We start from the raw sequence: 18,431 nt of genomic DNA on the forward strand, positions 1-18,431 counted from the left end.
CAAATATCACCAGATAAACACGATTATCGTAAGTAAACATAAAAAATCTAGCTTTAAGTTTCAACCTTGGAAACGGTGGGTGACTTCCAAAACACAATATTTCAAATTCTCATCATATTATATTTGCCCAATTGGATAAGGATGCTTCTGGACTGAACATCTGCACAGGTGTTCAACCAATACATATCCACCCTGCACTGCACCACTCTGATAAATAAATAATACATCAATATCTTTTTTATTATTGACTCAAAATCTTGCAAGAAATTTAAATACTATTTTATATTTCAGTTTTCGGACTTTCATTTGTGTTTTAAAACAGAAAAAGATGTATCGCGACAAATTCTTTTTTCTACTTGGTAAAATATTAAATTATAATGAATACATAAAAAATAAGCATCAAAGAAAATAATTATCATTTTTAAGGAAAATAAGCATAATTTTAAATATGTTTCTAACAACAAAAGTTCTTGTTTCGATTGTACATGAAAAACCAAAGCGTTTTGTTTTATTCTTTTTCTTTCTGGATAATGCACCGATTTATCAAACTTCTGGATTCCAATTTGAACAGAGATCAGCCGAAAAAAAATGTGCTAAACACAATAACAAAAGAACGACAAGTGTCCTAGTCCTGCCACCTGTACCCGAAACCAAACATGCAAGAGTTTGCTGCGTGACACGTGTCTTCGACAACCTTTGGAGTCCCTATCTATATATATGGGTTCACAATGCACCTTACCCTTATCCAAACACGAACAAATTCCCTCACTTTATTATCTTAAAAATTAGTGAAAAAATCAGTAGCTGCTCTGAGCAATGGCCACAGTGGGAAGGAACGTGGCAGCTCCTCTGCTGTTTCTTAACCTGATCATGTACTTCATAGTTCTAGGTTTTTCTAGCTGGTGTCTGAACAGGTTTATCAATGGCCAAACTTACCACCCTAGTAAGCTCACACTTCGTATCTCTACACCTCTTTTTGTTTTGCAGCGGAGGCTAAAACGTTAAATGAAATGACCCTGTGGTGGTTGCAGGTTTCGGAGGAAACGGTGCAACCATGTTTTTCTTAACCTTCTCTATACTAGCAGCGATTCTGGGCATAGTGTCGAAGTTTTTGGGTGGCAATCACATGAGGACATGGAGGAGTGACAGTTTAGCATCTGCAGGAGCAGCATCAGTGGTTGCTTGGGGTGTGACTGCTCTAGCATTCGGGTAAAGTAAAGCATGCATGGGTATAAATAATTGAATTTAGAGTTGAATTTAGATAGTAAGAAAGTGATTTGAGTTATGTATATGTTGCAGGTTGGCTTGCAAGGAAATAAACATCGGAGGGCACAGAGGGTGGAGGTTGAAGATGGTGGAGGCGTTCATAATCATACTCACATTCACACAGTTGTTGTACGTGTTGCTGATACACGCGGGGTTATATAGCAGCAGATATGGTCCCGGCTACCGTGACAATGACTATCCTATGGGAGCCACTACAGGAGATGCAATGCACAAGCCTGCGCCTGTTTCTGCTACTGGAACTCGTGTCTAAACTCCACTTCTTCTCCTCCATCGTCTTCTACTTTATCTTTCTGCCTTTTCTTTTCCCTTTTTCTTTCCATGCATTTTCTTTCTTTGCATCTCTTGCAAAACTCCCTTTGTAGCATCAAATTCTGTATATCAATCAAATGCTTCTAATGGCGTTTCTATTTTGCTTCCATATCTCTCTTTCACTCCCTCTGCCCCATATTTTTTACGTTAAATTATTTAAGAGAAACAGTTAAGCAGAGTTTAGATTTAAATTTATGAAATAATTTATGACTGTCATGACCAAATTATACGATAAATTACCATATAACAAAAACATGTTAAATAAATATACTTATTCGATTTCATTATCCATAAATATCTTGAAACAAATCAGACAACCTGAAACTAATTAGTGCATACAAATATAATTAAAGGAGTAACAAAACTATGAATGTGAGACACGACATTGTCACTTCCTCATCTCACATTATCGTAACTCAATAACGAATATTCTACTTCTACAATTTCGACAGCATGGAACTCAACCATCGTAACATATATGTTTGTTTACACGTGATAAAAAGAAAACTAAACAAAAAGAAACAAGATTAAAATAATATGGAAAATAATTCTTTGACAATCCTCAAAACAATACTTTCACACTCTTTTTAATAATATAAAATTGTTGGAATAGAAAAGAGAAAGTGAAACAGAGGGGGTAGAATAACCCAGATAGGAGATATAAAATGAGAACATAAAAATTTTAATTCAGAATGAAGGGGAACCATATTTGTGCACAACACTAGATACACAGAAAACGTGTTATACAGATAACAAGATAACAGCAAAGCTATCCTATTTTTTTTTAAAAAAGTATTTTTGAAGCACTACTTAACAAAAATAACTTTAACTAAAATATCATCATTTGAGTGTTTTTGTCTTGCCGTATATCAACCTTTCACTATTCTAGACAATTAAGGAAAATGTTGACAAATTATCAATTTAAGAAAAAAAATACAATTTTTTCAATTTTTTTTTAACAAATTTTGACAAGTACAATTTTATTATTTTATTTTTATTTTATTTTGGCAAACATCGTACAATTTTATTATTTTATTTTGATTAAAAAATAAAAAATATTTATTTTAATTTATTTATTTTTCATTTTAGTTAAAAACTTTTTAATTTTATTTATGAAAACTTTTGACAATTTTTTTTTCAAAACATAATTTTCCTTATAGTAAAACTTTAAAACGGTTGGTCTGACTTAAACGTTTCTTAAAAAACACTCAAATCTTTATAAAAGTCAGAAAAGTCCTTTTTTGCGTTAGAGGAAGCAGTGTCTCTATTTGTTCACTACACCCTGCGTCAGCATACTCAATACTTAATTTTCTGCTTCACTCTCTATCTTTATACCACACTAGCGTACCTCCATAGTTCCATACTCACTTCAACACCATGCTTCCTTCCTGCAGTATCTTTATGTTCATCCTATCATAAGTGGCAGAACTAGCGGAATAATATTAACATTTTGCACCCTAAGCAAGAGTAGATTTGAATGGTGCATATATTGGTTCTACAATTTTTTATAGCATTTCTTTTCAAAAAATATCATCTAATGGGTCACTCATTCTCACAGATCCCCTATTTTCTTCCCTCACACGGGGACAATTAGATCCAAACAAAGACTAAAGGTTCCTTTTGGATTTGAATAATCCAAAGTGCTCTCATATACATCGGGATCCACAAACTAAGTTTGGGAGGAGACCAAGAAAGCATTGTAAGCATGGCAAACATGGCTGCTTGAAAGAGGGAATGCACAAATATTGTACAATATGTAGTAGTTTAAATGGAGATGGGATGTTGTTTATGTGATTGAACTCTGGGTACAATGCTGGATTGTACATGCTAATAACAAGGTACCTAGGACGGGATTGTACAACATTGAATATGAATATTCAAGCTTGCGTATCACCCAATGAGAAGAAATTTCGGGAACTTAATTGGAAGTGGTTCTACTGGCCTTCCATGTCTCACAACTATAGAGATAGCAAATATAGTATATGTTGTTGGCAAAATGTCATGCCAAAGAAGCTACTGCTAAAGCTCGATGCTTTTGTGACCATTGAAGCTTCCAAATCAGTGGGAACTTGGGATTTTAGTCATTTACTAAAGATTGTTGGGACAGCAGTTATATATCCCATAACTATTGGGACACCATTGTGTAAGACCTACCATCTCACACATCAAACTAAAATTTGTATTTTTGTCCAATGTTTTGCATGAGAGAGAACACCAATATTTGGAAATACTCAAGCTTTGAAAAGGAGGATTTTGAAGATTGAATTGTCTCTCCCATTTATAGTTTTTCAATATGGTATACAATAATAAAAATAAAATGAAGATCTGGTGATTAAAAACAGTGTAATTAATTATATTAGTATAAAAAAAAGCACTGTTAGTAACATTTAATTACATGTTTGTCAATGAAGTTAGTTGATAGTTGTATTAATGAGTTGGGAGAAGGAGGTAAATTTGGGTGGGTACATGGTTTTAGCATGATAATTTCCATTTGGTGTGACTCAGGAACTGGAACACTCTCAATGGAAAGGGAAAGGGATCAACTTTACTCCTTACAAAGAGTACTCATCCAATTCCACAGTGGAGCCACGTGCAGCTAAACTGCGTTCCACCCCACTCCGCACGTGGCACCATTCCATAACCGATGCTCTAAATCATTCACCTACTCCGCTCTCCACACAATCCTCAATTCCCTTCCCTCAACACACAAATCTCACTCTCAAATCAAACGCAACACCCTAACCATCAAATTAAAACACACACATTACACACTCATAACATCATTCATTTTTCACTTCTTCACACCACCACTCTTCACTTCAATTTCATGCCAAATCAAAAACCATGTCTGACCCTTCCACCACCCCATTGCCTCATCCACCACTCTTGCCTGACCCCCACCGCCAACCCCTCCACCACCACCACCACCACCCCGTGCCACTCATCCAGGGCGCCGCTTCCGCTGCACCACCGTCCTCCTCCTCCTCCCTCGCTAGAGAATACCGCAAGGGCAACTGGACCATCCAAGAGACCCTCATCCTCATAACTGCCAAGAAGCTAGACGACGAACGTAGGCTCAAAACCCCACACGACCCCACCAGGCCTGCATGTACCTCCCCTTCCTCCTCCGCCAGAACCAGCGGTGAGCTACGCTGGAAATGGGTCGAAAACTATTGCTGGAGCCATGGCTGCTTGAGAAGCCAGAACCAATGCAACGACAAATGGGACAATCTCCTCCGCGATTACAAAAAGGTCCGTGACTACGAGTCCAAATCACAACAGCAACACCAGCATCAACACTCTCACGAGATCAAACACTTCCCTTCTTATTGGACTCTAAACAAACAACAACGTAAGGAACAAAACCTCCCCTCCAACATGGTCTACGAAGTCTATCACGCCATCACCGAAGTCCTTCAAAGGAAACAACCACAACCACAATCACAATCTCAAACCCAAATCCAAAGACAACCACAACTACAACCACAGCCTCCGGTTGCATTAATTACAGACTCATCACCACCTCCTCCACCACCACCACCGGTTAGTTCCACCCCTCCGGCGGTTTCAGGTATGCATCAACACTGGCATTAGCGTTAGCAATGTGCTACACAGCTCACACACACTCTCTTACACTTTTTTTTTTAGTTTTCTTTTTGACAATTTTTGGATGTTGTGTTGTGTGTGGGTTATCGGTCAAACTTGCAGGGTCTGAAAACCCTGCCACACTTAATGGGACCCATTTTCCATCTTTTTTTTATTATATGGTACAATAACCTCCATGCTATTTTAAATACAACTTGATTTATGACCGTTGGATGGAGCTGTGGGGTGCATCGAACGGTGCATGAGGAGAGTGTGGCAGTGCGGTGCTATTGGTGGCATCTTACACCACGTTGCTCCACTGCACAAAGATTCTGCTCCCCATTAAAAAATTTGGGGAAAATGTCCTGGCTTCCATTTTATTTTCTCATTTCTATTCATTCAAAATAACACTGAGAGAAAAATAAAGGGCGCTACAGTACAATCATGCAGACCGGTGTGTGGAAGGGTACCACCTCATGATTGTCATGGATTTTGTGGGCTGTCCAAGAAAATAGATTCTAACTCGCTTAATTCTCTGGGTGTAATCATTAACACAATCCTTAATCCTTATTATTAACAAACACTTCAAATCTCACTCTAGATTAAACAAATAAGTAATCTTTTTCACGTACCCAATGCATTCATTCACCAACACCCTCTCCTCTCATAACCCAACTCATGCAAATTAAATACTCATTAAATACATTCACATTCTATTGGGGACTTAGTCTTTGTCACAAGATATTATATATCCATCCCTCCATCAAATATAATAATACTATAACACATATGTAGCTCTAATAATTAATGAACCTTAATTGTAGTGATGTGACGGATTTTGATTTTGTGATTGTGTTGTGGAACATGTTTGATTATAGAGAGGTCGGAATCATCAGAAGGCACGGAACACAGTGAGGATGACGCTGATGATGGATCGGAATCAAAACGTAGGAAAGTTAAAAATCTTGGTTCAAGCATAATGCGGGGTGCGTCCGTTCTAGCACGAGCTCTCAGGAGCTGTGAAGAGAAGAAGGAGATACGGCACCGCGAACTGATTGAGCTGGAACAAAGACGGCTTCAGATGGAGGAAGCTCGCACTGAGGTTCACCGGCAAGGCATCGCCACCCTTGTTGCAGCCGTCACCAACCTTTCCGGTGCTATTCAATCACTCATTAATTCTGAACGCCACGGCCAAAGATAATTAATTATAATATGCAAAATATATAATAATATATGCTTCTTATCGCCATTGCATTGTCTAGTTAGTTGTTTAATTATTCTTCTTATTATTATAGTATGTGATTTATTAGAAAATGGTACTCGGGCATTCTTTTCTCTCTTAAAATTCAATTGTTGTGGTATAGTTTTGAGGAGGTTTGGGTATGAATGAGATCCCACATGTTGTATGTGAGGTAGCTTATATATATGTGAAGGATGTTCCAATTCTTTAATGATCTCTAACATTAATTTTTCACTGGGATTGTTATGATGTATATAATTTAATTTAATTATTGTCTCACATTTGTTTGTTTCTCTAGTTATAGAAATTCTTAATTGTTTGAATGGTTTTGTTGAGTGAAATGGACATCATGGGAATGGAAGGTAAGAGGGCATTATGAGAGTGGTGATGGATGATTGTGTTGTGAATGCAATAGAATTGTAGTAGTTCACTAGGGACAGTCAAAGACTCTGAGTCAATTTCTTTTGACCACATAGGACAGGAACCCCACCAGTTGGGGTTGTGTACCCTACGCTTCTCACTCTTCCTCCTCTCATATACGCCAAAACCATGATAGAGTCTCCTCGATGATACACTGAACTTCCCAAAATGCCCTTCTCGTCCCATCTCTCTCTTCCTGCCTAGTACAGTCTACAGTCTGCCTTTCCAGCCAGCATCTTTAACTCACCAATCCTACTACTTTATCACCCACCCACGCAATCTCTTTTCTTCTTCCTTTTCATCTTATTTTTATCATTTCTTCTGCATTTTTCAAGACACGATACACCATTGTATTTTACTATCACTGTTCATCACAATGATACAGTTCAAAAAATCACTTTTAGAGCTTCCATGCAAGTTTTAAGAGAATCAATGGATTCCAGGTTATCAAGTTTAACAGGGTTTCCTTACCACATAAGTTTGATGCAGTTACTAACTCATGATGTTAGTAGTTTGTGGATATTTTTGGAATTATAATTACTGAAGGAGGTAGAGTCTTTGAAGCATCAAAGAAAAAAGTCCAGGAATATGAACAAAAGTCATCCACCCTCTATTTAAAAAAAAATATATGAAAATATTTTTAGAGGCTCCTATTCATGCAATTATTGTTTATTTATGTTAGGTTTGACGAAATAAAGAAATAAAGAAACGTGGTGACTTATTTTATTTATTTTCTTATATATTGTTTTCTTTCATTAAAGGCTCTATTTTCTACGTTTCACCATTTTTTTTCTATCATATTATATATATATATATATATATATATATATATATATATAATGTTTTTTAGTTTAATATTAAATATCGTTATTTAATTGTTTTAATTATTTTGAGGAAGAGTGAAGATATCACGAGGATAATTTTTTTTATAGAGAATATAAAATGTTTCGTGATAAAATAGATTATTTAGGAAAAAATATTAATTTGTTTAAATTAAAAAAACTTTAAATTCCATTTCAATACAAGTAGTTTCCACACTTCAAATTTAGTCGAATGTTGTCGACTTTGTTAAAATCGAAAAATATTGGTCTGATAATTATTTTTGTGATGATTTGTTTTATTGATATTGATAGGAGTTATTTTTTATTTAAATTGTTATGATTATATATTATTACTGTTGTAGATAACTATTATTTCTTATTCGATATTACTTAATCAGTGTTGTGAAGATTGTTTTTATTTTTTGGTGGATGTGAATTATATATTTTTATTAACATCTGTCATGGTTAGTTGTTTATCAATGTTTTTAATGATTTTTTGTCACTGACACTAATATTATCCTGGTTGTTAAGTTTTTTTTTTTAAATGTTGTATATATAAAAAAAATATATTAACTATACTTTTTTCTGTAATGTCCATTGACAAAAAAATCATAAAAAAATGTATTTATGATAACCATAAAAAAATTATTAACTATACTTTTTTCTGTAACTATTCACACTTAGATTTCTATTTCTAATTGTAAAATCCTAATTAATTTTATTCGTTTTCGTGATAAATTCTCCTTTACTAATTATCAGCACCAGGAACTTAAGGAAGCCGATAAATGTATATAAAATATGCTATCTCATTTTATTACATTATTGTATGGTTATATAAAATATTTTCATTCTTGTCACGTGCAGTTTTGTTCATCACATGTCCTTTTGTTAATATATTGTATTCTGAACAAAAATTAAATTGTATACATTGACTGTAAAACATGGTCAATATAAATCATACATTTAAAAGTTTAAGTTGGAAACTGAGTGGTGTGATTGGTGTGAGGTAAGAGTTAAGAACATTTTGACAATTTTAGTGAGGAGTCATGTTTAGTATATTTGTTTTACTAAGACCTTGTTCTCTTTTTATGCTTTACTTATTCTTAGTTGGATATATATATATATATATATATATATATATATATATATATATATATTATAAGTCACTTTAAAATAATTGAATAAATACAGTTGCTTTGAATTTGTATTGTTTTCTTTTGCAAAATAGAGTGGGTCTTTTTCACACACACTTAAGATCTTCTTTCACCTTCCAAAATATGTAAAATATTAAACTTCTTATGCTCTTTTCAAAATTTGTTGTGTCTCCACAACAAAATTTAACCCTTTGGGAAAGAACATTATGGAACAAATTAACATTATTAAGAAAGTCAAAACAAATTAACTTCTGGAAATACCGTTTTAGAAACAAAATTAATTTAATACTATTATCTTAAAATATATATTATTTATAAAATTAAAATTAAATGTATTTTTAGTTCTTAAATTTTGACATTGATTTCTATTCAAAATTTTAATATATTTTAATTTTAAATTTTAAAAATAAATAAATATAATTTTTTTAATTTGACGTTAATTTTTTTATAACATTATCAGCTGAGAATGAACTAAAGAATAATATGATTTTAACAATAAAATATTATTGGAGCTAATTTAAATACAACTTGGTTTCCGACCGTTATTTTGTGTCTAAATATACAGCTAAATTTGAAAAGGTGATTTGGTCACTTGACATCATGTTTTGGTGCATGATGAAATTTTCAAAGGTGCAGGAAGAAAATGGTGTGAACTGTATACAACTCACAAAAACCGGTTACTTTTTAGAGAATTTTTCTTGTATCTCCATAATTTTTAAATGATTCTTTTAAGTTTTGTAAACGTGATTTTTAGATTACATATTTTAAAAATCTTTTACATTTTTAGAATAAATTTCCAAAATATTTTTTGGAATAGGATTTTCAAAACAATATTTCCAGCTGTTTTAATCTCTCTTCTTTTCTGGCTTGAAATGCACAAGGGAAGGTGTTTTAGCTTTCTTGTTTGTAATATGAAGGTGCGTTTAATAATCACGAACTGCAGGAAGAAAAAGCCTTTCTTTCTGAAAGTGGCCCACTAATATTATTGATGCAGGACTAAATTTGGTCAAATACCTGTCTGGGCTAGAAAATAAGTAATGAGCATGTCAATTTTAAATTGCAAAGTAATGGGAATTTGTTTAATATGTAAGGTTAAAAATAGTTTAGTAATAGTATGATTTTAATAATAAAATATTATTGAAGAACATAGAAATAAAGACGTATGCTGAAATACTCAGGTCTAGTATTAAACGCAGTGTTATTGATAATCTTGAATTCATTGCTTCATAAATGGAAAAATGAAAAAAAAATAAAAATAGAAGGACACAGCAGAGAGAGATGAAAAGCAAAGTCAGATCCAACACCATATTAATGTAGATGCATTTGTTTGCTATAATGTGAGTGTAACAAATGTTGATGATGCAGTGGAAACAGACACAGTGCCACCAAAACATGAGCTGGTGACAACAATGGTGCTGTGTTCACATGTCTTCATTACTTAAAAAATACAAATTCATCGCAATGTTCTTCTTCACAAAAAGCGATTAGTGCCAACAATTAACTTTCTCATTTGTCACATTCAGTAGTACAACAAATTAATTTAAGTTATTATATTTTACAAAATTTTGTCTAATTACTTTTAAAATTTAAACATTATTTTAATTTAAAACATATTCCTTAATTACGTCAATAATTATTCATCCACCCGAGAACTCTTTACTATAACCAGAGTTTTTCATGAAGATAAAATTTTATTTTTAATCTCCAAAAACTAAAACTATTTTTTCGTTTTAGGCCTCCAAATTTTCAAAAACAGTTTTAGAAGAAAAAATAATCTTTCAAATTTAATTTCTGGAGATAAAAAAATATGTATTTCTAGATTAAGAGATTAACACAAATATTTAAAATTTACAAATTTTAAAAAGAAAAGACATATTTATCTTAAATACCAAATATTTAATCAATAATTTACAATAATTAAATACAGTTCATATTGAAGGTTATATAATGGCCATTAAAATAAGAGCCTGCGTTAGGCAAAAAAATGTAAATTTTAAATACAAAGTAGTAGGTAATAGACATTGTAGTTGAAAGTGTGTTTTATTTTTTTTATTTCTTCAAACTTAAGCCATTAATATTATAGTTTCTTCAAATCTAAGCTTGGTGTGATATGCTTACAAAAGATAAGGACAAGGGTTGGTGTGTGGTCCTCCAAACATTTGAAATAGTTGTAGGTTTTGCAATGATGAAATAAGAATTTTAACTATTTAAGTTATATATTTTTCCTCAAGAAAAAAAAACCATTTAAGTTACGCGTTTTTCAATATCGTAATTTATGATTAAATTATCGTATAAAAGTAGTAATATATCATAAGTCTGTAACTAATATCTTCTATTAGAAGACTTGATAGTCTTAATTTATGAAGGGTTGTTACTGTTATTAATTTCTTTTTTCAAAAGTGAAGTGTTTTTTTTTTTTATCTATTCTAGACTTTACATCTCCTCAATTTATAAATTTATGAGAATTTATAAATTTATGATTGAAATTAATTTGTAAAATGTATATTTTGCTTAAAATATAGACAAAAACACGTTTAAGTGCTGATTTTTTGCATTGTTTGTATATATTGTAGATTAATTTACATCTTTAAATAAGTTAAATTAAAAATTTTATAAATGTGAAATCATTTTGAATTTTTATTTAAATTATTAATATTTTTTTGGAGGAGGATGGATTGGAAATTATTATATTACCTTTCCGTCTTTTATTTATCTTTTAAGATTATTTGTAAGAATGAAAATATACAATAAGTTCAGGTATGTAAATTATGTAAAGAGTAGCAAACAAGTATAAATGATAATTAAAAGAATAATGAGTATGATTTAAAACTTTTATTTTATAAGAACTAAAATTGTCTATTTGTCATACTATATAGAACCAACAAAACATAAGTGTTTTTAAATCAATTTTTTTGCATATGTATAAAAGTATTATATTATATTATATTAAAAGATTATGGCATTGTTCTTCAAATACATACTGCTTATAACATATTATTCACAGTATTATGATTACCGTTAATTCCTAAACAATTATATTAAATAGATATATTAATTTTTATTTTAAGATTTAAAATGTTAAAAATGCTTAATTATACCTTTTTTATTAATAATTGTGTTGTTGGCAAATAGATAAAATTTAGCAAACTATATGAAAAAAATTTAAAAAGCACATTATTCAATATTTCCTATGTTATTTATTTAAAATGACAAATTTTAGTAGATCATAGTTACGCTTGCTTCAATTTAATTTATCCATTGTAGGAGATAATGAATATGAGAGAATTGAATCGTATCTGACAGTGTCTGAAGTAATTTCTTATTATGTTATATTAATTAATTTATTTACAAACTTTTTATTTATGTATTTAACATTCTATGTTATGTCTTTGATTAAGATAACTTTGCTTTTTCACTATATATATATTTTTTTTTTACTTTTTACATCCAAATCCAAGCAAAAGTTTAATATTGTGCCTGATTTAAAAAATTTAGAAAAAATATTAAATAAAATACTGTTAATATTTAAAGAATATCGATAGAAAATAAAATAAATGAAAATAATAGAAATAGATAAAAAAATAAAAAAAATCTAAATATTTCATTAGGAAAAAAAAAGAACTTAACATACGTAATGAAAGCAGATAAAAATAATAAATAGTTTGGACAAATTTTGAAAATGTTTCTACTCGATTTTTCTCTATAAAACAATAACATTGAATATTGTATCTTCTCTTCCCTTCAATTTCATCCTACGAAAGAGGGTTAAGAAATTTCGTCGTTTTGAGTGTCAAAATTGTACTCTTCGTAATCATATACAGTAATTAATTGTTATGATTATTAAGAAATTTACTAATAGATAAAATTACGCAATAAATGACCCCGGTAACATTGGAAAACTCCGGTCGGAATCTTGTACCTATTTTTCGCCTATCAGCATTGAATTTGAATCGAAGAAACACCCACGCACACACGTTCATCTTCCTTTTCTGTTCTAAACCCAACATCGTGTTCTTTACTTATCTTCGATCCACCAGGTGCCTGATCCTCTGTTTCGGGCACACACGTTCCCAGGTTCTACCTCTCACCTCCTTTTATTTTTTTTGTTTCTTTAAAAAATATCCCGACTTTTAAAAATTATGCCGTATTTGGCTTCTAATAATTATCGGGTATTCCTTAATTTCTCTCTTTTTCCTACTCCCTATTAAGGTTTTTTACGTTTGCCCAAATCTTAGCGGATGCAACCGTCTGCTGATTGTTGGATCTTAATCTTGTATTCGATTGTGAGGTTTCTCTTGATGCTGATTGTGTTTGAATGAAAAATTCTTGCTTTGATTTAGACATGTGGAAAATTTCAAACTGTATGCCTTGGGGTTTTGTTTGTTTTTGTGTTCAAGTTAAGTATAAGATTTGGATGATGTTGCTACTGCTATTGAATGGATTAGGTGGTTTCTTTGTGATGGTATCATATTCATGATAGTTTTTTTCCGGTTGAATAGATTTTTTAATTTACTACCTTTGATTCGTTTTATTACCTGGTAATTGATCATACCCTTGATACTGGAGATTAGGTTAAATGGCGAGGATTAAACCTCAGGCTCTGCTACAGCAAAGCAAAAGGAAGAAGGGTCCTTCTCGCATAAGTGCTACGACTGTTTTATTTTATCTTTTGATTCTTTCCTTGGTTGGGTTTTTCCTATTTGCTTCCTACAGACATTGGTCCAGCAGGTTAGTAAAAGATTTTCTGTCTTAGCTGTGATGGAAGATTCTTAGTTTGAAAAATGATGGGCGATATATTTTTATCTACTTGATGGAAAACAAACAAAAGATTTGTTAAAAAATGTTACTTGGCTAAATTGAGCTTTAGCTTCATCTAGACTTGTTAAGCATGAATACTACAGATGATATTTTAGATGGCATTGTTACTAGAGAGAGGCATTTTATAGAATAGCATTTTCTAGCTGGAGGTTTTAACTGCTTTATTGAGCGAATTCTCCCCTCATTCATGGTGATGGAACCATTTAGGTTCATTCTGACGGTGTTTTGTCTCCGATTGACGAAAATTTGTTTTTCGAACATGAATAAAAGCTTCTCCATTTTTGCTCGACTTTTTAGAGTGATTTTCATTATAGGATGGCTAATTTAAATTGATCAACCATTAGTGTTATGATTTCTGGTTAGGTTATTATAGTATATAAATAATGTTGAGTGTTGATGTTTATCTGGATGTATTTCACCCATACAGATTAGGAACTTCTGATGAACTTACTTTTACCTAATAATTACTTTCTTACATGCATTCAGGTCAAGATTGCAATCAGAAAGTCACATGTCCATCTCTGAGGTACATCCTTAAATGCGTTATAAAGTGTTTTCATATTTTTTAAGTCCTTTTTTTTTCTTGTTATCTGATGCCCCTGTGGAGCATTTTATCTGAGTGCAAATTATGTCTGTCTATATGTTTGCCCATCTAGATAGGGATGCTGCTAGGTCAATAGTTTATTTCATTTATCAATATAACCTCACCTCTTAATCAAAGTAAACTTTTGATAGGGTGACAATAACTCTGTGGACTCGAAGAAATCTGAGCTGCCTGGATATGCTGTAAGTTTGCTCCAGAATGCTAGTAATTCCTTGTTTTGGATTTTTTGTAGTTAAGGGTTTCTTTGGTTAGATAAATTATTTTCTTTTTCCATTTCTTGAAATTTATAAAAATATCTTCTTGTTTTCTATCTGTTTCCTTGTTCAAATATTCTTATTGGAAATAGAGTAAAAACAAAAAAAAAACAACCTTTCTTAACCAAATAGGCCCTAATATCGATGAAGTTTAGAATGTATTAATGAAATTATTTTGTCTTACAAGCTGTTTTTCTCTTTCTTCCTTATTATAGGTTTTAAATACCTCTAAAGGTTCTATAATAATTGAACTGCACAAGGAAACTGCTCCCGAAGTTGTTGATGAATTCATTGACTTATGGTGAGTATTTGGTTTTCCTACGAAATTATAATTTGGATGCTGCTGGATGACTTAGGGTTTGATCCTTGTGAACTCTTTTTTTGGGACTTTTGGTTGGGTTGGTACTGATGCTATCGGATAGATATATAAGTGGGAAAAGTTTATCTTTTTGATGAAATGAACTGATGATAGTATTTCAAGGTATGTTTAAACTAATTTTTACTTGTCTATAATCCTTAGAAACATAAAGTTGAATAAATTGCTATAAAGTCAGATGTCTATGCAGTAATATATTTTGATTGGATCAAGCACGTATCTGGGTAATTTTAGCTAAAATATATTGTGGTCCTTATTTGATCCAGTTTATTATTAAGGTTTTTTACTAATGTTCAATCCCAACGCATTATGAGATCATCCTTAAGATTCCAGTTTTCTCATATTCACATCACAGATAATTTTTGTCTTTGTTGTGCTCTGTTTCATTGTTATTATATCTGTAAATAAGTTGTTTATCAATAAATGTCCAATTCCAACCGGATATACGTAGAGCATAACCCAATATAGGTTAGAATATTGGGACTACAGTTGTAATTGGTTATTAGTATAAATAAGTCTACATTTTAAGTCTGTCTTGCATAGCATTATTTCACATCACTACTCACTTTTATCCAGAATCCCACTTTTCTCTTTTCTTCTCAGTTATATTGCTAATATTTCAACAACTGAAACTGTTTAGCATGTTTATAAAACTTGCCAGAACATTTTGTAAATTTGCAATTACTAGTACATGTAGACAGACTTATCTATCACAGAATATATCAGTCTTCAAAGCGATATGACTGTGACAGATGTGAAATCTAAGTTGAGTATAGCTGATTTCAATGTCGTCACATCACTTAATATAGGTTTTCTAACCAATGTAGTGCGATGGATGTGAAACTAGGTAGTTTTCTACAACTTTTAATTATAGCCATTTAGAACTCAATATGACAATACTGTCTTGCCATGCCATATAAGACCAGCACTTCATGATATGACACAACTTTCTGTTCAATACAACTCTATGGGTGGTGGTTTCATGTTTGTCTAATTTTTATAGGTATCAATTTATGTTGGCAGTATGTTAGTCATGAGTTTTTAGTGATTTTCTACATTAAATTTGTTTTAGTCTACCTGCTTATGGATCCAACCTAAGCTACAATTTATTTGCAGTCAAAAGGGGCACTTCAAGGGGATGCTTTTTCACCTAGTAATTAAGCACTATGTGATTCAGGCAGGGGATAATCATGGAGCTGGAGCTACTGAAGATTGGAACTTGAGAGGAAAGCATCATGCTATTTCTAGGTTTTCTTACTCATCTCGTTGCACTTGTTAGTTTATGATATAAGTTCTTAGAAAATTGCAGTAACTGTCTAGTGCTTATTTGCATAATTTTCTAATTAATGGATTTTTTATTTATTAACCAGTATGAAACATGAAGCATTCATGCTGGGGACTTCCAAGGGCAAACACAACCACAAAGGATTTGATCTTTTCATTACAACTGCACCTATACCAGATTTAAACGAGAAACTTATTGTTTTTGGGCAAGTCATCAAGGGAGAGGATGTTGTGCAGGTGACTGAATTTACTTTATTCATGTCATGTCTGCATCATTGTGTGTGGAGATCTGTTTTGTTTCACTTTCCTTTTTGTTGGTTAATTGTTCCGTTTCATTTTCCTTTTCCCATTAGTCAAGAATGCTTTTTTGATCATTTTTTCTTATTTTTTAACATTAATTTCAAACAATAAAGTATAAATGTGTTTTTCAAAACAGATTTTTTTTTTTTTTTTGTTTTTATCACCCTGCAGGAGTTTTTATAATTAATTTTAAAACTATATAGCAATACTTACAAAGATGATTGTAGGAGGTAGATATCACGCAACTCTTCTCTACTGTATAAATGGAGTTTAATATTCTGAGTTTTTCTATTGTGTTTTAAATGACAGTTATGTTACTTATGTTTCTTGTTTCTGAGAAATGATGGTTTAGTGGTAGCAAAATGTGCAAATTGAAGGAGTTTCATGATAAGTTTGATATTGAATGTTACTTAATCCTGTGGCAGGAAATTGAAGAAGTGGATACAGATGAACATTACAAACCGAAAATATCTATTGGGATTCTTGATGTTACTCTTAAACAGAAGGTCTGAAAGTTGTCTCTGCTAGATAAGTTCACAACGAGCTGTGATAGTTTTTACCTGTTTTGGGACACTGGTCAAATATTTTGTACAGGGATGAACCTTAAGGAATTCGCCTTGGTTCATCTACCAAGTGTCTGAGCCTTCATGTTGTTTTTGTTATTGGATTTTTAGTTAACACAGATTATGCAATTCCCTTTTCTTGCCTCATGTCATTTTTTTTTCTTTTAAATTGGGAGAATGAGTGGGTTAGGTTTGTAGTCAGAGTTTTGCATTTTGCTTGTAAAAGCATCACATTTTTATTTGGCATTACTTTTCACCTGTAACCTTATTGAGATCAGAAGATTACTTCCCTATGTAGTTCATGACTTGATCTATCATCTTTTGTGCTTTCATTGATGGCCAATTTGGTGGTGAGTTAGAATATTTGACTTTGTAAGTTACATTTCAATTTGGTTATATAGAAGCCATAACCATAAACTTCATACCAATGGTACCAATCGGAAACTTGATCGTGATAATTACAATTTATCCTCCTCTATTATTAATTAGTTTTATTGAATTTAATCACAATACAAGTTATATATTTCCAAACTTTTTTTTTTTGTAATTCTTAAGCTCGGTGATGTGGAAATCGTTTTCATAAGTTCTTAAAATGTTATTTCTTTTATGCTGAATATGTGTGTAATTTTTATTTTTAAGATTGTGGAATAATTCAACTCAAGATATTTTAATTAAAACTGGATTTACGTTAACATAAATTTAATTGTTATACAATTTCTCGCCATCTTTTTCTATTTTTACATGTTTGCTTTAAAGGATTGATTTGAGATAAAAAAGAATGAGTGGATAAATTTGAAAAGATAAAGAGGTGTTATGAATAATTTGATAGATAGAAAACAATATTTTAATAAATAAAAATATAAGATTAAAATTTAATCTTTATATTTCAAATTAATATAAAATAAAATGTATTTAGTTTAATTTAATTTAAAATAAAATATAATGATTAAACTTTAAAATAAAAAAAAATAATTAGTATAGTTAATTTGAAATTAAACGTAATTGATTGAAACAAGTAGGTCATTCTCCTTCCATTACATGACAAGTAACGAAACAAACACAAGGTTAATTATTTATTTTCATCTTTATATTTAGATTTTTGATTGTTATAGTTTTTTTATATTTGTTTATTACATGGAGTCTTTGTTTTTTTAAAATGGCATGTAAAATTTAGGTTAGTCAATGTATCAAAAATTTGGATATCTTATTTCTTGAAATATATCTGATTTTGATATATGACACTTTTTAAATAAAAAAATATCTTAAATTTGGATACATAACAAACCTATATTTGACACGTGTTACTTTTATTACTTTTAGATAACTTTAATATCAATTTAATAAAAATAGTCACATTAAATTTTTTATATAAAAATAAAAATTCAAATGAGATTTTTTAAATAAGAACTCAATTAA

General features: G+C 31.2%; 3 protein-coding genes across 4 annotated transcripts; all 3 read left to right on the forward strand.

Moving 5' to 3' along the window:
• The first annotated feature begins 749 nt into the window (after window positions 1–749).
• On the forward strand, window positions 750–1,610 carry LOC114190884 (membrane protein PM19L). The gene is made up of 3 exons (XM_028079955.1): window positions 750–943; window positions 1,032–1,209; window positions 1,300–1,610. The coding sequence occupies exons 1-3, from the start codon at window positions 817–819 to the stop codon at window positions 1,535–1,537; spliced, it is 543 nt and encodes a 180-aa protein (XP_027935756.1). The 5' UTR covers window positions 750–816; the 3' UTR covers window positions 1,538–1,610.
• A 2,628-nt stretch (window positions 1,611–4,238) lies between these two features.
• On the forward strand, window positions 4,239–6,649 carry LOC114192734 (trihelix transcription factor GTL1-like). Its single transcript, XM_028082533.1, has 2 exons — window positions 4,239–5,167; window positions 6,060–6,649. The coding sequence occupies exons 1-2, from the start codon at window positions 4,441–4,443 to the stop codon at window positions 6,380–6,382; spliced, it is 1,050 nt and encodes a 349-aa protein (XP_027938334.1). The 5' UTR covers window positions 4,239–4,440; the 3' UTR covers window positions 6,383–6,649.
• A 6,029-nt stretch (window positions 6,650–12,678) lies between these two features.
• Window positions 12,679–17,395, forward strand: LOC114192488 (peptidyl-prolyl cis-trans isomerase CYP21-4-like). Of its 2 annotated transcripts, none has more exons than XM_028082223.1 (8): window positions 12,679–12,890; window positions 13,388–13,544; window positions 14,121–14,160; window positions 14,370–14,420; window positions 14,708–14,793; window positions 15,985–16,116; window positions 16,239–16,389; window positions 16,878–17,395. In XM_028082223.1, the coding sequence occupies exons 2-8, from the start codon at window positions 13,393–13,395 to the stop codon at window positions 16,962–16,964; spliced, it is 699 nt and encodes a 232-aa protein (XP_027938024.1). In that variant the 5' UTR covers window positions 12,679–12,890; window positions 13,388–13,392; the 3' UTR covers window positions 16,965–17,395. The 2 variants fall into 2 exon arrangements, with proteins under 2 accessions (XP_027938024.1, XP_027938025.1); XM_028082224.1 differs by lacking the exon at window positions 12,679–12,890 and adding an exon at window positions 12,986–13,099.
• The last annotated feature ends 1,036 nt before the right edge of the window (window positions 17,396–18,431 follow it).

The sequence above is a fragment of the Vigna unguiculata genome, chromosome 7 (assembly GCF_004118075.2).
Source record: "Vigna unguiculata cultivar IT97K-499-35 chromosome 7, ASM411807v1, whole genome shotgun sequence".
Taxonomy (NCBI): domain Eukaryota; kingdom Viridiplantae; phylum Streptophyta; class Magnoliopsida; order Fabales; family Fabaceae; genus Vigna; species Vigna unguiculata.